At 37.7% G+C, this 22,177-nt stretch overlaps 1 protein-coding gene across 5 annotated transcripts in view; it reads left to right on the forward strand.

The window, feature by feature from the left end:
- The window catches only part of FGF13 (fibroblast growth factor 13), a 532,825-nt gene that overhangs the window by 472,479 nt on the left and 38,169 nt on the right, over nt 1–22,177 (forward strand). For all 5 annotated transcript variants that reach the window (XM_043459602.1, XM_043459605.1, XM_043459604.1 and 2 more), the window contains one exon: nt 1,243–1,346. In XM_043459602.1, the coding sequence (XP_043315537.1) occupies nt 1,243–1,346 (104 nt within the window). The remainder of the gene's footprint in view (nt 1–1,242; nt 1,347–22,177) is intronic.

Here is a 22,177-nt window from a genome sequence, read left to right on the forward strand (position 1 = left end):
ACACTTGCATTTTGCACCATACAATCTGTCCTAGCTCCTCTGTGGTAACACCCTGGTTTTAAGGGGAAGGTACATTGTAGGCTCACCAAGGAATATTGAGTTCTTCATTAATATTTCTCATCTCTATAACTCCACCTACTGCAGTAGAATCTATATACATCAAGATAAGAGAGCTGAGAAAAAATATTCTTGCCCACGGGGTGACTACGTTCTTGCTCACAGAAATGATAGCAGACCGATTTATCATCCTCCATAAACTTACACACCAAAGCAAAAATCGTCAACATTGGTCTAGGAGTCTTGAGAGAAAGGTGCACAGGCTATTTTCAAAAGATGTGTGTGGCAAGCACTATGTTTTAAAAATGTACTGTTTTATTTTTATTCCTGGTGTAGGAGGGAGTAGACAGCTGGCAGGGGGAAGGCACCCACTGCTTTTCTCCAGTGAGTGGTGTGTGATTGTGAGGACAGCCGGGATGTAAGTTTCACGCAATCAGACCTTCAAATGGAGAAATGAAGTCCTCTTTGGCACCAGCCAGCTGCCCGCTTACAACTATTTAGGGAAAAAAATTAAATAAAATTCTCAAGTTTGTTGTTTTTATTCCTATAACCTTTGCTCCCGGAGACTAAAAGCTAAGACCCCTCTGAACCCCATCTTAGAAAAATGTTCTTTAAGAAATACTACTCTGGGAACATAAGATTCCAAAATGACTTTTTTTTTTTTTTAAGTCCTGGATTTCTTTTTTTTACCGGTTGTGTCAGAAATAATACAGATAATTTAGGTGAAGGAGTTGGACTAGTGTCTTTGCTAAGATTCTAGGAATCTCTCCCCAACTGGTAGATCATATCTGTGTCTGTGAATCTCAGCAGTTGTCTAAGAGAGCAGTTTAAAACCTTGGTTTGTTGAAGATAAAGTTATTTAATATGTAGACTAATTCCTGGAACTGGATCGCTTCAGAAGCATCAAGATTCCCCACCTCCAACACTACAAACCATGGAATTCCTTTCCATTTTCTCCAGGGTGTTTGAAAATTACATCCCCAATATGTGACTACAACCATGAATTGAGGGTACTGAAAGGCGGAAGAGGCTTTATCATCTATATCTATCTAGCCATATATACATATATGAATATTCTTACCAAGCAGACTTTACTTTTGGAAGACCAGATAGCCCTGCTGGAAACATTGAAAAGCTATGGAATTCGATATTGTAACCTTGTTTTCACATTCTTTTTGGTTGCAGCTCTGTTTAACCTCATCCCTGTGGGTCTTCGAGTGGTGGCTATTCAAGGAGTTCAAACCAAGCTGTATTTGGCAATGAACAGTGAGGGATACCTGTACACCTCGGTAAGCCTTTCACTGTGCTTATGTTTTGATTATTCTAGTTTTCATCTGATCTGAAGGGAAATTGCTGCACATGTGTTATCACTGCAGGTTTGTGTGATTCAAGGAGGAGTGTTCTGAATGGAAATATTCAAAAAGACAAATTAATTTCCAATGAAAGTATATATATTGCTAATTAATCATTTGAAGCTAGCATTTTTGGTGTAAAATTCAAAGACTCACTAAACATTTTTGCATACATTGGCATTTGGGTTGTTATTTTCAACCCAAATGTCTGTCTTGCTGACTTGCTTTGCAACTGTGGGAAGCAAAGCCATTTCTACAACTCAGTTCAGCATATATCTATCCATGTTTACTCCTAAGGAAATTAATGAGACCACTTCCTCAAATCAACTCTAGGACACAAAGAACAGTTTTAGAAGTGTTTCTTTATCTTACCTTTCAGTTCAATTAGGTCATGTTTGCTATCTCTAAGTACTATTTTTCCATCAAGTACACTCTTCTTACATACAAATTCCAGCTTGGCTTTTTCTTAGAAGTTTGTGATGAATGAAGTAAAAAGTGAAACTTTTCTCAAGAAATTTATACACAATGTAGACAACAGTTTGGCTAGGAACCTGGGACCACATTAAGCTTTTTAAAATTTTATATTTAAATATAGGCAGAAATGGTACAGTGCCAGGGTTAGGATTTTACTTTTAGCAGTAGATCTAGTTACAGATTACAGGAAACCACTTAATATATGGATATTTTTTAATCTTTGTTTTGAATTTCATATAGTCTAAGAAAAGGATAAGATGTTAAAAATGGAGAAAATTGCTTGTCAGACTTTGTTCTAGATAGCCTTGAAGCAGTCTATTACCGTGACTAAAGATATCTATTTCTCAAAGTGCAAAAGTGGTTACCTTTAAACACTCTTGCTCTGGCCTGTTCCTTAAATTTGTTTCAAAGCCAGGTATGTAGAAAGATTCTTAGAAATGGTGAAAGCATATCATAACTCTGTTTTTCAGAGACTAGGATGAGAAAGAGGGGAGGGAGAAGAGTGGAACCGAAGGGCCCATTCATTTGGTAAACTGGGGTAGAACATTTCAGATTTCACAATAAAAGATTAGCAGCATAATCTTCAAATCCCAGTCCCTATCAGCATTCCCATCAGGCCATTTCTACTGTCTTATTGTTAAATAAATGCAGGGGTTTTACCCTTTTTACAAATGCAAGATTTGAATGTATCTCAAACTACATGAGATCTTTCAGTTTATTAAATACATGGCTAAGTAGGGCTTCCCTGGCGGCGCAGATGGTAAAGAATCTGCCTGCAGTACAAAAGGCCTGGGTTCTAACCCTGGGTCGGGAAGATCCCCTGCAGAAGGGAATGGCAACCCACTCCAGTATTCTTGCCTGGAGAATTACGTGAACAGAGGAGCTTGGCGGGCTACAGTCAATGGAATAGCAAAGAGTCAGACATGACTGAGTGACTAACACTCACATACACACACGTTATTAGAAACAATAGGAAAAGGGATTTGTCTTTCAGATTTGTGCATTGAGGTAAGGTAATTTAACAATGAAGGATTTTAATTAACCTCATTTAGATCAACAGACTACCTCACCAGGACCAGATGCAAAGGTAGGTTTTTCTTAAAGAAATGATTGCTTTCTGCAACTACTGTGCAGGCATGGGAACTAAATGGAATACGTGGGGCATACTTTTGAGAAGGTAAATAGCTATGACGCAGGAAGTCATTACTGGTAACGCATCCAGAATTTCCCTGAGTTTTGGTCACCATTGAGGTGCCCTGATGAGAGGATTGGGTTTTTTTTTTTTAATTTTAATCTGGCAATAGTAAATGTTTTTAAACAGTTTGGAGATAATATTTAAGTTAGAATGAGAAAATGTCATATAAGTTAGTTAGTATGACACATGCTCCCACTTAAGAAAATTAGGGCAAGAGTATTACATGGAGGGAATTGATGTCAAAACTCATACCCTACCATTCAAGTTGACCATTATTCTAGCAAATGGTAAATGTCAATGTGAGCTCATTCCTAAGGAAGGCCTTCCAGGGGACTCAACATTGTAGATGGATGGGCTTCCTTTCTTTGGTAGGCAGGCCAATCTATAGCAAATGTGGGTCTCTTTGTACACATATCCCATTAAGGAAAAGAAATCTTAAATATTTCCTATGAAAGAAAAGAAGCTATGTCTTGGTTAAGGAGGAGAGATGTCTGATTGATAATCCTGGAGTTCAGAGAAAAAAGATATCCAAATTCATCTGCTCCGGGAAAGAATTGGAATCTTCTCCAGGAAAAATTTTCTGATTCTTTGCATTACCTCTTACTGATTGTGACTTGGAGTCCCATCACCACATTGATCACCATCCTTAGTGGGTGATTCATTTATTATCATCTTATTTAAAATGTAGCACTCCAACTCTCTCAGAATATTGCCTGTCTTAGTGATTTTAGCAACACAAGACCAAAAAGCTAAATGACATATCTTATTTCATCAAGAAGAATGGGTAACCAAAGAGAAAGGATCACTATTTCCTTACATAAAACCATGGCACTTCTACTCCTGAAATATGGTAAGCAGTTTTGTTACCAAAGAGAAAATAGAATTGGACAGTGACCTGAGGAGGAAGCAAAAAGAGAAACAGGAAACAGAGGCTACTGCTATGGCAAGGAAAAAAATCTATCAGGAAGTTATCGAAAATTATCTTTGTGAGGGCTGAGTAAAGTCTGCCTTAAAACATTTGCAGTGGCAGGGGCTAAAAGGAGATGGATTCGGGAGGTATTTCGAGGTAGAATCATGAGGATTTGGTGGCTGTTTGGATTTGGAGGGAAAACAGGAGCACCATGTATGGTTGAACGTATATAGTTGCCATCCACTGCGCAGATAGAAGTGAAATATCTTTAGGTAGACATTGTTTAAAATGTGCACAGTATTATTAGGGGCCCTGAAGGAGAGTGAGAATTTTACCTTTGGCAGTTGAGTTGATGGTGAGCTATTAACCAAGGTGGAGAATAAAGGAAAAACAATAGTAGGAAAAAAAAGATACCCAAGTACAGGTTGACATAGGTATTTGAAAATATGACCCTAGAGCTTAAGAAAGAGGTGTGAGCTAGGGATAAAATGTGAGAGTTATCACATGTTGGTGGTGGCTGTTGCCATGAGAATAGCTGAGGAATACATAGCATGAGGAGCAAAAAAGAGTTTGTCAAATAATATTAGGCAATAATAGCATAGAAGCCCTGCAACAGAAGAACAAATTGTGACAGATGTCATAGCATTGTAAAAACCAAGTGGGGGGAGGGTTTTCGGAAGAGTCAACAATGTCAGATGCTTCAAAGAAAACAAGTAAAACAAGAACTAGAAATTTACTGTATGAAGGTCTTGAGCATTCTTGATAAGAGCACCTTGAGTGGAGTAGTAGAGACAGAAGCTAGACTTGAAGAGTGACTTGAAGAGTGAATGGGAAGAGACAGGGGACAGGCAGTAGTTGTAGAATTTCTAAGGGAAGGGGAGACATGGGTGAGTATTTAGAGGAGGACACAGAACTGAAGAAGGCTTTGAGGGTTCTTTGCCTCAGATTCTTAGATATATTTGTTAGCTGAAGGGCAAGAGCCAGTAGAGATGGAGATGTTGAAGACATAGGAGATGGGATCCTTTGTGGAGTAAGGGTCTCAGAGGAGTCAGAGAGAGAGTGATGGAATTGAATATGTGAGAAGATCAGATTCACCTTGAAGAGGTGCTGCTTCTACAGTAAATCGATGAGGACAGATGTGAACATAGGTGCACTGAATCTGCAGGTGATGGACAAGGAAGTTGAAGAATTTCCAGCTGGATGATTGAAGCAAGATAGAGTCATCAGCTAAAAATCAGGCATAGGGATGACATAGGGTGAAAGTTTGCAACAGTGGTTTTAGGAAAAGGGAGAGGAAAGAGATAGTCTAATGACCAGGGGTGGATAAACTGTGGCCCACAGGCCAAATCAGGCCTACCACCTATTTTTGTAAATAAAGTTTTACTGAGACACAGTCACGCCCATTTAAAAGCTTTGCAATACAATGGCAGAGTTGAATAGTTGCCACACAAAGCCTAAATTATTTATTATCTTGTTCTTTATAAAAAAAATATGTTTTTTGACCCCTAGTCAGATGATAGTTCACAATCTTAGTTACCTATGAGGATCACCTGAGGACCTCTAAGAAAATTCCATTCTGTATGCTAGACAGGAACCAATAATATCAAAATATCTGAGGGTGGAGTCTGTGTAGGAATAGTTTCTAAGGTTCCCCAGCTGATTCTAATGTGTAGCCTGGGTTGAAAACCACTAATAAGACAAGTAAGAAAAATGACTGCCGCACTGAGAACCACCCCCACCCCCAGTGAAGTCGGAAACCATGCATTTATAGACACTCTGTCCCATATCTGAAATTTCTGAAGCTGATTTTTTTCTGTTCTTGCAAACAAATTGCCTTTACATTTCTGAAGGACTGTTTCTTGAGATGAAAGAAAATGCTGATCCTTGGAAGAGCTTTCTTATTTTATTTCCTTTTCTGTTTCCTATCTTCTTTTGCATTTCTGCTTCTACATCCCTTGATTTCTTTCAAATTCAGTTTTACACTTTTGCCCTTTCTTACCCCCCTTTGGCCATTAAACAAAGAAACAATACCTCCATGTTGTTATTGCTACAGAGAGCAATTTGCTTTCCATGATTAATCTCAGGATTTTTGCACCTTTCCCCCCTCCCCACTCCCTTTTTTCCTTGTTGCCATGGGGGCAGACTTGATGTAGGCTCAGGTGGTAGTGAGAAACCATCTGTGGCACAGAGAATCATAATTAGCCATTATTTTATAACATATTTACTTTTGTCCATGATATAACTAAGTCTTTCTAGAACTGTAAGGAAATTATTACTCATTGTGTATTGAGAACTTTGTTCATACCTTTGGTTTTTCTTTACCAAGAATAATGAGTTGTACAGAAGCTTTTGAGAGTTTTTCAAAACTTAATCATATAAAGCTATTTGTTATACATATTTCAAAGCTGCTTGAGATAAACATTAACTAAAGGAAATCGAGTCTTAAATGTAAAAGTGTTATTAATGTCCTAGTATCTATTTTAATAGAGGAATAATAACAGATATTAGAAACAAGATAGTAAAGATTCAAAGCCGAGCCCAAAGCCTTATCTTTTGATTTTGAAATGTTCCAGAACTTAGTAACGGCATTTTCCCCTGACTAATTATTTACCATTCATCAACACTTGTTTTCCATTTCCAGAGTACACAGTGTTGCTTGGGTTACTGTAGGGGTAGCTAAAATGTATAGATAAGTAGAAATCCTTTGACAAGCAAAACTTTTCTATTCATATATTTCTAGAGAGGATTTTTAAGAGTGATTTTAACTGCTGTTTTATGGTCCTGGGCAAACTAGATGCAAGGCCAGAAAGCAGGTCTCCCTGAGTGTTAGCTTGATGCGATGGGAATGAAGCAGCGTGTGTTACTGATCCCGTGGGCCCAGGCAGACTTGGAATCTGAACTAAGGGGACATTTTCCTTCTCTATCGAATTATTTTTACCTAGCTTAAACTTAGCAAATTTCTTCTCCCATCACAGATGTGAATTTTGATGATCCATTCAAGATGTTTTACTGTATAGTTCTTGCTTTTTAAATTTATTTCGTGGCAACTAGCAAACAATCCATTGGGAGACAGTTTGAGTAAATACCTGCTCTCGAGAATGCAGTTTTTAACATGATATTTTCAGGTATCCCAAATCTCTTCAGAAAAATAGGATAATTAGTCAATAAACTGAGAAATGACCATTGTTGTTGTTGTTGTTGTTTTAGATAGACCATACAAGTTTACTATAAGCTAATTTGAGGTCAAGAAAATTTGTTCATTTTCCCCAAAATGAACAAGTGTCATAAAAAATGAGATTCAACAGCAAAGATTTCCTGGGTTCAGCATTCTAGTCACTAAGCTTAAATTCCATTATTTAATGGAAATTTAAATTGTCCAGGTAAATTAAAATGGGTTCTGATACATGTTTTGACTTCATACTATATGTGGGGGGATTGTTTATATTAAGAGGCCTCAGATGTTCAGGACATTTAGCTGTCAGCTGAGAACTTACTCTTTTACAGATTTATTTGGTTTCTCTGATTTTAGTATGTGACAATTTAATATCTAATTTTCAGTGACATGGCTTCACAGCTCAAGCCCATATTCTAATACAGAAAGGATGTTAAAGTTTAGATGAATTCATCGATCAATTCACAGTGATGAATGTACTCCTAGCAAACATTTGTAGCATGTAAAATGTTTGAGTTATGTCAAATCTGTATATCAGCAAGTTTGTGTAATTTAATTTCTGGGGTTATTATTACAGAAGCTTTTTAATTTAATAGAATTAAATGAAAGGGCACTGGTTTAAACATTATTGTTCTTTAGGGAAGTGGGATTGACTCAGTTATAAAAGAAAATACATCTCAAATGAACATGAGCACTATCCTATCCAATGCAGAAGAAAATGATCATTATGGATTTTGCATATAGCCAGTAGCCATCATGTATAGCACTCCCTACAAAACAAGTAGACACAAATTTTACCCTCTAATTAAAACATTAGTTTATGTTTAGTGTTTATGACCCTGGAAACTTAGATTCCAAATTTTGGTACCTACATCTAGAAAGGGCTTCTCTGGTGGCTCAGCTGGTAAAGAATCCTCCTGCAGTGTAGGAGACCTGGGTTCGATCCCTGAGTTGGGAAGATCCCCTGGAGAAGGGAAGGGCTACCCACTCCAGTACTCTGGCCTAGAGAATTCCATGGACTGTATAGTTCATGGGGTCGCAAAGAGTTGGACACAATTGAGCGACTTTCACACACTCACTCACATCTAGAAAACTTTTTTGTTTCCACGGCCTATGGGATTAAACATTTTAGATTGACACTTTCAGACTAATGGTTGGTAATTATACACATACATCCCTATTTCTGAGTGGTATCACTAAAATGGAAAATGTAAACAACGGGATTATTTTACAGGAAGAAAAGCAAAGAAAACAAGCACATTTTATTTGTTAATGAATGACTCTGCTAGCTCAAGGAGACAAACTTTATGTTTTAAAGAGGCTTGCAGTTATTATATTGGTACTATTGAACTAGAGATCCTAACAATTATGTAGTGAAAAATATACCAAAGTATCTGTATTCATCTTAGGTATTCCTTCAGAATACCGGTGAATCAGCATAATTTTCAAACCCAAAACACATTTCCTAAGTCACAGATTATTTCACATGTTTAGTTCTCTTTGCAGTTAATGGAAATTTCATTCAAATGTGAAAGAAAATCTAGCTTGGCATTATTTGAATGTGAAATTAGATGATTCTGGTTAGTTGTGCCTTCAAAGTCAAGGGCCTTCTCTTTATGGTCTCTGTAAAAAAGAAATAACCAAACTGGGAAATTATTCAGGGTGAAGCTCTTCATTTCTTAGGTGGAAAAAATGACTGAGGATGGTACTTTCTCAGAAATCAAGGAAACAATAGTGGTTGTAGCTAAATAGAATAAGATTGGCTCTCAATTCTGTTTTTGAGGCCAAGTTGAAAAAATAATCCAAATGAAAGGTCATTGGGATACATATTTAAAAGAGTGTCTCATGGCTTTCACTCAGAAGCTAAATTCATATTTTTAGGATAAAAAGCCAGTCTGTTGCAGCTAATAAATAAAATAACTGGCAAGAATAACAAAGAAGAATTTTAGCAAGTAAAACTGATGTAAGGAGGTAATACACGCACACAGACACATATGCATACGCACACAACACACATACAGGAAAGATAATGGAAGAAACCAATCTTATGTTCATTGCTCTGTTGCTATTACAGGATGAATTACTTTTTAAGTCCCAAAATAATTCAGTTTTAAATACATAGCCTGCACCAAACGTGTAATACCTTTAGAGATTGCTCTAGCAACATATTTGATAATGCTTAATAGCTTTGTAAAATAGAGCAAATAAGACTATTTAGCTGTATTTTATGTAATCATTCAGTGAATCTCATGGCTTGGTGCAGACATTGTTTTTAGTCCCTGTTTTCTTGTTTGTATAGTTTTTTAGTATAATGTTAATCTACAGTATGATAGAAAAACACAGAGCCTATCAAGACCTTTTTTCTTATTATCCTTTTTTCCATGAAAGCTGTATTTAAGAGTAGTTTGCCTACTAAATCCTATGCTCATTAAGGAATAACTGGTTTTATTTTTCTCCACCTCCCTCTTAGTCAGAGAGCAATGCCCAGCAAAAATTACCTTTTAAATAAATGTTTACTAAATTAATAAAGATGTGTATAATAAAGAATAAAGACAAAGCACATTATTTCTGTCAAGCCTTTTGAATATTTAAAATAAGTTAAAAGGGTCAATTTTAACCTTCCATCCTTCCTTGCAAGTGTTAACATTTCAAGATTACATAAGAAAGTGAATTACTGAGACATGAGAAAAAAAAATTGAAGGCAACAGCACTGGTTTCAATGGTTACACTGCTTAAAGGGAATTGTGACTTCTGAACAGGGAAACTTTAAATGAAAGCATTTCTCTGATCATTATAATAGCTGTAACCAAGGTTAATAACTGGCAAGCCCCTGACTAATACATTTAATATGTTTTGCCCAGGCTGAATGTGTGAATAGATAACACGTCTGTGCTAAAATTCTGATTAAGTTATTCATCAGATTCTCTGATGCTAACTGCTTTTGACAGTCTTGGAAGTGAAAATACTGGAAAAGCCTCAATTGATTTCTTGAAAAGATTTAACATATAGCCAGTAGCCATGTTACATCTCCTTCCATAAGGGCCTCAGATGTGTATAGGAGTTCTGGCTCAGCATAAAACAAGTAGCTAGAATGAGAGATGATGTCCATTTTTATGTGAGAAAAAAATTGTTGTAGAGATTTGGAAAAGTCAAAAGTAAGTAACAACCCTAAGGTGTCAGGACATAGATTGTAAAAATACAAAGGATGAAAAAATGCCTAACAGAGGGAGAGTATGAATCATCCCATAACACTGTTATAATTGAGAAAGAGACACTAGAAAATGACAGTGATAGCTTTCAGAAATGAGATGTCAACAGGTATACTCCTTTGTGTATAGCAAATAGTATAACAGAAAATCCTGTGCATAACAAACCCACTGCTATAATCTGGCCCCCAAATCAGCAAGGCTACAACAACCAAAGTGTTTGCTTGTTGGTTTGATTAAAAAATTCTCAGAAGTATTATATACAGTATTCCCTGGTCCCTGTCCACATCATCATAAGGACGATTTACTGTAATACAAGTGTTAACACTTTGCAGACTCTTTCCACTGAAGAAGTTATAGGCAGAGCCTAGGAGAGATCTGAAGCTGAGTATTTCTATACTGTGTCATAATCTCTTATTTAATTTTTTAAATTTTATTTTATATCAGAGTATAGTTAATTTATATACTTTCTAAATTAACTATTATTAATAGTTAATTCATAACCTTTAACGTACAAATGTCCTGAAAACTCCCTCCATTCCTCCAGTCTCAGACAGCCCAGTCACACATCTGGGCCTGAAATAGTCTAAGAGCTTTATCAACCAATCAATGATCAGATATCTGTGCAGCATCCACAGATACTTAGGCAGCCCCGTGATCACGTTCATCTCTACTGACGATGGCTGGAGTTTACAGTGCACATAAGGAGATTTGTCCTAAGTTCCGAGCCCTAATCGTTAACAGTTGACCTACTACTGGAGGGATCGACATAAACTGTTTCTCCCCGAGCTGGGCAGCCTGGTATGTGTGTGTGTGTGTTAGTCGCTCAGTCCTGTCCAACTCTTTGCGACCCTATGGACTGTAGCCCACCAGGCTCCTTTGTCCATGGGATTCTCCCAGGCAAGAATACTGGAGTGGGTTGCCATTTCCTGGTAATGATGTTTTTAATCTAGAATTCACTGTAAGAAAATTCCATATAGGGAAACAATTTGAACGTCCTTGGGGGTGGGGGTGGGGGAGGGTGCATCATTGTGGAAATTTACCAGTTGCGTTAAATATATATTGATGTGGTCACTGAATAAGAGGGGTCTCAGAGCAAGAGGACATGGTAGGGTCAAAATCTGGCTCCATTTCCACATCTGGCATGAAGATCACTGGTAGGAAATGACCACTTCTTTCTGACTAGGTGGGTGGTTAGATAGGTATTTAACACTGGAGACAGCAAATGGATAAAAAGCACATTTATTGAAGCTGTTTATTATATTTGCATTCGTAATATCCTCACCAGCAAGGGAAGTCACCTAGCCCAGCTGACTTTGTTTCTTTGTTCTCTTCTATTCCCAGAGTCATTTGCTCAGACCCGAAAAGTTCTGCTTCCAGTAGGGCAGTCCAGGAAACAAAGTATTTGCATGTCACAAGGGTATTTGAATCTAACAATTCTTAAATTTTGCATAAGATAATAGGCTCAGGAAACACTTTAAGCGCCAGTGTCTTTGATCTAGGCTTGAGACTTTATTCAAGCCAATAATTAACCTAGAGAAAAGAGGTCAAGGGAACCATGATGGCTGGTTTTGCTCAGTGCTTTTCTTTGCTCTGGACCGTGGCCTGATTTCTGTTCACACTTGGGGCACGCAGAGCAGCGTTTTATTTTCCGTGGTTTGGAAGCTCTTTTGGTATGCCTTCTCTCCAGAGTCGGGGTGGGGGGTGGGTGCTTTTTTATCTCCATAATTCATCCTTCACCATCCCTCAAACAGCAGCTTTCTTGAACCTCTCAAGCTTTGGTGAGACTAGTGGATTCGGACCTCAAGGTTGAGGGGTGGGGTGTGTTTTGTTTGTTTTTCACTGTCTGTGGAGATGTTCATCTATTTGCATGGTTCTTGCTGTCGAAGAGATAAGAGCTCTGGTCTCCTAGCTGGCACCTTCGTGTGGATGCAGAGAGGCAGTTTGACAACCAGCCAGCGGGTTGGTAGTGTTGTTTTTGTAATTGTGTACCATCATAACATCAAAAGATGCAAGCAAACTGGTGAGGAGTGATAGTATTAAAGAAGTAGAAGAATTCCAGATGGTTTTGAAACAATTCTGGACTAGATTTGTTTCAGAACTTTCTGTCAGTCGAGACACCTCAGTCTTGTCAGGTTCAGGGACCCAAAATGAAAAAGGAAGCACTCTTTTGCTCCCACAAGGTTCTAAGTGCTCTGAAATTCCAACTAGGCTATAAGGGTGACGCTCCACCTTCTGGGTTCACAGTCCGGGTGACCTGGCCCAGGCCCCATAATCCCTGTTGCCACCATAGTGGTAAAGATACACCATGAAACGGCAGGAATTCAGTGAGTCGGTAGAGAAGATTATATGATGGCAAATCTTTTCAAATACGTTTGTCATCATTGCTCTTTTTCCCCATTTGTGCTAATAATTCATACAGGTAGCTCTGCAAACAGGTTTTAAATGGTTCTATCACTCACCTAAAGCTCAGGCTCTCCTGTTATTTTGCTTAGAATTTTCTGTCAGAATATTTGACACAGTGTTTTTTATGGCAAATATAGAAGCATTTATACAATAGTGTTTTTATATGGTCGATCTTCCTTTTGGAAGAGGGAAATACTTGGCATTTTTGTCAGGATAATTGTGAGCTGCCTGAGTTTAAAAATTGGAACCATAATGAGAGTTGATTGGTGCTGTGATAGGGTAGTTATTGTAACTGACTAAATGCTGATATAAAAAAGCCTGCTGAAAGAAGATGGACAATTAGTTGGTTTGGAGTTTTGCTTTGCTTTAACCGCCTGTGCCTAATTGAGTGTTTATTATGATTGTTATTTCTTGGAGTATTGTTATGCGTCATTGAATGGTAACTTAAGTCATCCTTTGAGAGGCTTTACAAACACACAATTCTAGCCTTTTTCTATGCATACCTGCCTAATACTCAAGTCTAGGTGTCATTCGCATAATTTCCTTAAATCATTCCTTTACTATGATATATTTTTCTTAGCTAGCAGTATATAGAGTTCATCAAATCCAGAATTCAGTAATCTGAGAAATTCTACCAATACCTCACTGTCATTTGTATAGAGATCCCTCTATATGAAATGCGTCATAAGAGTATGAGATAGCGACCCACTGATTTATTGAGTACATAGCATCTGTTGGGCTTCCCTGGTAGCTCAAATGGTAAAGAATCTGCCTGTAATGCAGGAGACCCAGGTTCGATCCCTGCATTGGGATGATCCCCTGGAGAAGGAAATGGCAAACCATTCCAGTATTCTTGCCTGGAGAATCCCATGGACAGAAGAACCTGACAGGCTGCAGTCCATGGGGTCACAAAGAGTCGGACATGACTGAGCAACTTTCACTTCTAGCGTCTATTAATAGTTAAATCCTGATTTTTAAATGGCTCGGTATTCCCTTAACCTGAGGGATGTCAAACTTCATCTGGTTCCCAGTTCAGGGAAATGAAAGTAGGACCCACTGTGAAAAAACCTGGAAAGTCTCATCAGCAAGTTGCTCATTTCTGGCACATTAGTTAATTACTTCACAAATTGTTCATCGTGTTCCCATTTCACGTTTATAAGCACAATAACACTTTCTTTTTCTGAGTGTTACCAACTTTTAATTTCTTAATGAATCAATGACTATTTCATAGGTTATGTATTAGCATATGGTGTCACCCAGTCGAGTGGCTACACTGCATTTCCAAACATTTGTTGGGACATTAGGGGGAAATCTAAGCCAACCAGGGTCACTTTTGCATAAATAATGTATTTTCTCTTCGAATTTAAGGGAAAACTTTGTTCTTAAAAGTTAGCAGCAAGACATTAAAAACAACATTTTTCATGGGGAATTTATCTAAATATAGCAGTAATAGAGGAAATTTGTCTTTTTTATGAGATTTTATTAAATCTTTATTTGTTGTTACTGTTGCCACCAAATCCATTTCCATTTTGTCATGGACCAGTGTTTCATTTGATATATTGAGGAAATTAATCATTCAGGAAGCCATATACAGAGCCACTTTATTAGAATCCATGATGAGTCAAAGTTCATGGGGGACCCTTGATATAAATGTACTCTTTCTGTAAAGGACGATCCTGTTGAGAGAGTTTAGCTTGTGTCATGTGAAAGAAAGTTGGCTGTAAAAGGAGTTTTTATTCTAAGTTTTTCCTATCTCTAGGATTCTAAGGGTAGATTTATAGAGACAAGCAATGTAGTAATAATATCAAAAACACATAATCAAATATGGTGATTTCCTCTTTCCTAGTCCTATTGTTTACATTATAGTATGTGTGTGTAACAAATGATCCAAAAGAAAAAAAAAAAAGTACTGCTTTTGGATCACCATGTTGTACTGCTGAATTAAATGCAAAGTCAAAATAAGTATATTTTGTGACAATAAACCCAAAATGAGTAATGTGAAATTCATCCTTTTGTCCAGTAAAATTTGTTTGATCATTATGGCCTAGAGTCACAGTGAAAGAATTCTTCATTATTCCAGAAGTTGCAGGTATGTACATAATGTTTATATGTGAGACAGTGTTGGCCAGGAAATCTTAAGTGGCTTTCTTGCAACATACATGAACTTTTCTCTAGTCGTTTCATGCATCTTGATCTTCTGTGGAATTTCAGCATCACCACCTCTGATGTGATCTCATGGCAGATTCACATATCTTCCAGAGGTCTTAAAACGTTTTTCTTGCTGTTATGATACTAACTGTAGTCCCCAAAGCAATCATGTACCTTCTGTGGCCATCCCACTTAATTCAACGGCAAATTGTTCCTCCAGACAGTTTTATTGTCTCTGTGGTTGCTCAAAGAAGCTTCCTTACCAACTCAATTTTAATTCCTGCTTTTAATTGAAAACTTCTTTTATAAGGATACCCAGTAGTTCATTTTCCCTTCAGGTATGACATTCTGAATTCAAATGAGATAGAGTCTCTTGTTTGTTTTTGCTTTATCGTTTGCTTTGTCTACAGTCATTCCCTCCTCTCCTGAATTACTCATGGAAGAACTTCCAGTCTTCAAATTTTTATTTAGCAAAAGTCCCTTGATAGAAGCTGGATTACATGTCCTTAAGGCCCTACTCTGTTTGGCTTCATTAAGCCAATTGTAAATACAGAGATTAAAGAAGTATGCGATAGTATCAGACAATTTCCTTGCAGCATTACAACCTTAGAAATGTCTGCATAAACATCACAGGGCCTCACTTTGTGTTTTCAGAGCAGACTGTATGTCATATTTTCATGTACCTATTTTATTCCCCAGGTGTTTCTTGTGTGTAAATCAAGCATCCTCAAAACGTATTTTAAGCTATTTGTGGATAATGAATGGCATGCCCTCCTTTAACATCCCCCCTCCATACCAAATTCATTATTAAATATCTCATAGATACTCTACTAATATTTAATAAATGATAGAAGATGATAGAAGAACATTTTGCTGTGTTAGAGGCCAACGAATGAGAGAAAAGAAATTATTTATTTCATTTCCATAATAAGAGATGGCTGAATCAAGAACACCACAGTTTAGAAAGGAACCATTTGGAGAGCCAGACTACACGTGGGCTTCCCCCCTTCCTCATGGAGGCTTGAGTGTTTACCAAGTCTCTGTCACCATTGCAAGATAGTGATGAATAAAATGCCACTTGATAAATCATGTCCTCTCTTCTTACACATGAGAAACACTGTTGAATATGTAGTAATGTCACAACTGTCCAGGGAACCCCAGGGTGGGCACACTGATCTAGAAAGCTGAGAATTCAGCTTCTAAGTCCAGTTTAGATGAAAGTATGAACTCAGATAGCTCCCTTCCTTGGGCTTCTCAGATAGCTCTAGTGGTAAAGAACCTGCTTGCCAATGCAGATGATGTAAGAGACTTGGGTTCCATACTTGGATCGGGAAGATCACCTAGAGAAGGAAATGGCAACCCACTCCAGTATTCCGGCCTGGAGAATCCCATGGACAGAGGAGCCTGGTGGGCTACAGTCCATGGGGTTGCAAAGAGTTGGATACGACTGAAGCGACTTAGCACACACATACGCAGCTCCCTTCCTTATATTAAATGAGATAATTACATCTGATCCCTCTGACCCCTAGAATCTATTTTGCAAGCCTTAAATACCTGAACTTTGTATCCGTCATGAAGTTTTTTTCATAAAATCCCCAGCAATAGAGTTGAGTAGCATGAAGATCTAATGAGAGCTCCTTGGTACTGGTTGACCAGGGACCATCTTTGAAATAGCTGGGTTGTATCTGGGGAAAAGAACAATTAACTTTCTACTCATGATCAAAAAATTGTTACTGGTTTCTAATGAATCTTTCATGATAACATTATCTTCTTTGTCTCTGCCTTTGATGATCTGGTTTATTTATATAAAAGTACCATTAGGATTCCACTGGGGATATAATTGGACTTGACCAATAAAGGATGACTGTTTGTGTCTTCTAATTGCCTCCGCTTAATGGTCCTGCTCTTCACCCCGCTCAACTGTAGAAAATGTCACATTTCTATGGTCTGTGACTCATATGATAAATGAACCTGTGAATGGTGTCAAAATATGGCAGTTTGCTGTATGTAAAGAGAGGTAGACAGCTTTTGAAAATGGTAAGGTACATAACTAGATGTTTCTCGACTGAGAACATTTCTCATTTGGGCTTAGAAATAGGATTTTATGCTGCACTCAGTTATTATATCACCTAATGAAGGGCTCACTTGCCTTGTCTGTATTCCTGCCCACTGGTAATGACCCAGGAAACAAATCAAGTGGACTCCAAGCTTGACTCTCATTACCCCATACAACGGGAGAAAATACATGATTTCCTCCTTCTGTTAATATCAGGTTTTTCCTTGTGCTAGTTTGCTTAGTTTCCCCCATAGTGCAGTCTTCCAAACATTTGTTATTTTCTCTTTTCATGCAATTTGAATTAATGTGGGTAATTGTGGTAGTTAGAGGCTTTCCTCTCTCAGATGGTAATTATCCACTCTATAGTTTCATTCCAAACCCAGTAGAACAGTATTTGAAAACTTAATATTTATCAAAAGGGATCTCTGGGCATAACTGAATATGCACAGTTTAACAAATATATAATCAGAGGTCAAATGAAACCAAATTTACCCACAGAGTTACCCTAGTTGCTTACATACTATGTTAGCAGATTTTGTTAGTGTTACTCCAGAATATCAGCAAGCGTCTGATATATTAATGGGAATTTTCTCTCTTCTATGAATGTATTAAAGCATGATTCCCTAGAATATATATTGCTTTTTCTGGCAAGAAAATATGTTTGAGATTTCTTTGGAGGAATTGATAGCAGATAACCCATTCAAGCTTTGTTGATCTGAAGGGAGAGGAAGGTCTAATGTACCAGATTTGACTTAAGTTTTGCTTATCTATTCCTTTATATTGAATTTCATAAAGAATCAAAAATGCTGGCCTTTGGTATTTCTGAAAATTAAATCCAAGGGGTTCTGTTGTATTCCCTCATCAATGAGCCAGGAAAAGCTGTTGCATAGTTTATAGTCTCCTTTCTTTCATCAATCTCTACATGGCAGTGAAATTAAAGATAACTTTTAGAGGACACAGAATCTGTCATAAAATTCCTGTTTCTGCACAAATCGTTTCATTATAGAGAAACGCAGTAAGATTAATTTTCCCACATTGCTTCTTTGTAAATAGATTTGAGGATGGAGATGTATAAGATTCTGTTAGGAACTAGGAGGATTCTGAGCACATTTAACTTGTAGAACTATGCTGAGGAGTTCGTGATATATTGGTTTGGCCAAAAATTTTGAGTTTTCCCAAAACAACTTATGGAAAACCCCAAATGAACTTTTTGGCCAACCCAATAGCTTTCTACTCTTGTAAGCTTTTTTCTGTCTTAGAGAGACAGCTACCAGAATAGTACAATCTTTAGGGGTAGTGTAAATATTCCTAAGGCATGGCAGTTCTTCAGGTTCTCCATCTCGTAATACATTTGTAGGAATGTAGGGGAAAGAATTGTCCATATTTCCCAAGTTCATAGGGTCACAGAAAATAGGGGACTAAGAGAACCCTCAACTAAGACATAATACATACATCATAAGCATGTCCACCCTTCACTGTCACTTGGCCGCTTTGTGATCTATTGCAGATTCCTCATGTAAAACCTGGGGTATTACATATTTCTGGGCTTCATGAAGATTACTTCTGTGAATTGTCTGACATATATAGGTGCTCAATGAATCTTTGCATCCCCATCACTGTGGCTGAATGAACATTGGACTTAAGGCATCCTTCTATGTAACAAAAGTTTCAGAGACTTTTCATGAGGCTCAGGCAACTGTAGAATCTAAAATTAAATTTTAGCTTACAAGCTTATGAAGAAGCAATCCATTTTTTGAGTATTTTCTGAAACATTTTTATGAAGAAAACCGTCTCTTATGGGTGCATTGTTATCCTGTTTTACTTGGTTGAGTGTATTTCTTTACTCATTAGGGGCTGAAAGCTCTTCTAAGTTAAATGAACTGAAGAATATCAGTGGGCCAGGGGTGGGGGTGAAACACTACACTCATGCAAGTTCATCTTTGTAAGTCTGGGATCATTTCTGAGCTTAGAATTTCCATGGCTCACCTATCTATCAAGAAAATCATATGGTCCAGTCATAAATGTGCATGAATGGGGCATGGTGATAGGCTCGCAGTCAGAGCTTTCCTCTTTCTAGGTTTAATTTGGAGTCAGTATAGATGTGAAAGGTATATGCCATTTATCAAAAGGAGCAAAGAGCACATGAAAGATACTAAGAAAAAAATTGACATGTCAGAATCTCACAGCTTCGTTACCCATTTCACAGGATAATGTATCTGGAACGCTGCTTTATTTCCTAAGATACCATCCCATAGTTTAGCAGCAGCTCTGCTCTTGTTTTGCAGAGATGTTCTGTCTGTGCATGTCTCTAACAGACCGTGCATGGTGTAGTGACATATGAGAAGCTCCGTGGGAAAGAATCAACTAAATCTGAAGGAAGAGCTTTTTGAAATGTTAATCGTATTCCCCAACCTTTTTAATTTCTGATTGGCTGATGTATGAGTAGGAGTTCATAATTTTCTGAATTCCATGTAAGGAAATCACGACCATCTCTACAAAGGTGAACCACCCAAATGCAGATAATATACCATTTTCCCTTTGCAGCCTACTTTTTTTTTTATATAGACAGGGAGACTGAGGGTCCAGTTAGGCTTTCTGAATTCAATGATATGTACTGGGGAAGAAAACATGTATTCATAATAATAAATCATTACTAGACATGTAATTGGGTTTTCTAAGTGCATTAATCCCATCCATGTTTTAACATGCTTTTGGAACTGGAATAGCCCCATCAACCTCACCTGTGCCGGTTTCAGCTCACCCTGTCTTGTTAGGCTGCTGGGCTAACAAATCTTATAAGGACCAAATAGCTGCAGGTTCACTGAAGTATAAGTTTTTCAGCTTTCTCTTTCTTACGTTTTTTTTCTGCTATCTGTAATCTTTGATCACCCCCCAGTACCTCTATACTAAGCCATTCTGCTACAGATTGAAGATGTTTCTATTCATTCAAAATAAGTATTTCTCATTTAGAGCAAAACCTTTCATTAATAGTAATGATGCTTTAGCAACTAGCATGTATTAATTTAACAGGAGGCTGAATTATTGCACACTGCTAAGATTAAAAAGGTTCAAGAACAAAAACATCTCTTCGAGGACTCAGGCCCCCAACTCTTGGCTCTCATTCCCTATATAAGAGGCACATACCCCCAAAGATTCAAAACTAGTTATTACTCCATGGTAGAATCATACATGAACATGATTCTTATTTTTATACTTTTATCAAAGCTTCTAAAATTAATTATATTACCTGTATAAAAGATAAAAAAGTAAAAGAGTGTTCTTTGAACAGTGTCTAACTTACCTCAACTTTTCAGTCCCTTTTGTCTGTGTGTTGATTTAATATGTGACGTTGTCACTAAGGTGCATATTAGATGATCAGAAGTCAGCAAGCAGCAAATTGATATGAAACTGATTATTTGTGAAAATGACAAGGATTTGGGGCACTCTTCAGAACTATAACTATGAGAACTCCCAAATGTTTGTTCTCTATTATTGGTTTATCTTGGACTGTGCACCACTTTTTAGTTTTACCTTAATTGAAGAGGAGATAAGAGGCATCTTTCCTGTGTTTCATTATCATTCTTTTCAACACTACTGTCCATTGCCCCTTGACAGACACCCTCCAACATTACTCTTGTTGTAAATCTTGATGATCTCAGTATCCATGTAGATGACTTCCAGGTGCTTTGACCTCAGTTCTTTGAATTTTTCTTCTCCAGTGATCTTATCCATTCTACCTCAGCCATCCACTCTGAAGGAAAACATTAGATGGTCATTCAAAGTAACCTTTATCCCCATCGTAATTTCAAGCATCCTGTTCTTTGACTATCACTTTCTGCCTATACAGTTCATTCCTTCTAGTCCCCAGGCTCAAGACTGTCCATTTCCTCACTTAGCTTCTTCCCCCACTTAGGTGACAACAATCCATCATGCTAATCACTCTTGGTTACACTATCGATTGAATTCAATTTCCCCCCACCCGTTGTTCATCAACTGGCAACATCCCACCCTAGTTAAATTCACATCTTTGCCAATTCGACATCTGTACAAGTGTGGTTAGAGGAAAACACAGTGCTGCTATCTGATTTCACTTTAAATTCCTGATCATTGGTGGGCCATCAGTGCTGCCCAGTAAGCCTGCTACACAAATGAATTGCTGACTTGACTTTGTTTTCTCATCTATAATATGAGGATAGTAGTAGGAAACTAAGCCATAGGGTTGAGGGATTTAAATATGTTGGCATATATAAAGCCATCTTCCTCTACCTCATCCTCCTTATTAGTATTAGTATTATTAGAATTTTCCTAGTTGAATTAACGTACTTGATTGTTTCATACTTCTTTCTCCTGAAATCCTGAATGTCTCCTCCTGCTCTTCAAGCTAAGATTCTTATTTCACAGAGAAAATAGAAAATAAAATTTCCCTGTACTTCCACCAGTTTATCTCTTACCCACTTATATCTCTGCCTACCTACTCTGCCTTTCCCCCCTGTTATTATGTCACTTTTCCTTGCTCGTATAGAAAGCCAGCCCTTACAGTTTTCCACTGGATTCAACCCCACATCTCTCAAGATGATCAGTTCAGAAATGATCACCCCTCCCTCCTATGTCATCATATTTTCCTCTGTAACATATAATCCCCATCAACATACAAACATGCTCCTATTTTTCCCATTTAAATAAGAAAAATCTTCCTTGATTATACATCCTTCACTAGGTACCAATCCATTTATTAGTTTCCTGTTACAGCACAACCCCTCAAAGAATTGTATGCTCATCTCCCCTCATCTTCTCTCATTCTTCCTTAAACCTAACCAGTCTGGCTTTTGCCCCCTACACCCCCCCACCCCACCCATCATAGTATTCCACCCAATTACTCTTTTCAAAATCACCAGTTACCTCCACATCTCACTTGGCCTCCAGAACACCACACTCTCTTGGTTTTTCTCCTCTCTCACTGGCCAATCCTTCTGTTTCCTTTGCTGGTTCTTTCTTAACTTCTTCACATTTAGATTTTGGTGGGCCCAGGGACTTAGCTTTTGGATGTGTTCTTTATCTGTATTTATTCTCTTGAGAACCACTCTCTTCAGAACCACTCTGATGACTTGCAAATACTATCTGTATATGGATGTGTTAATCGTTCAGTCACGTCCAACTCTTTGCAACCCCACGGACTGTAGCCCACCAGGCTCCTCTGATCA

Source organism: Cervus canadensis, chromosome X (genome assembly GCF_019320065.1).
Source record: "Cervus canadensis isolate Bull #8, Minnesota chromosome X, ASM1932006v1, whole genome shotgun sequence".
Taxonomy (NCBI): Eukaryota; Metazoa; Chordata; class Mammalia; order Artiodactyla; family Cervidae; genus Cervus; species Cervus canadensis.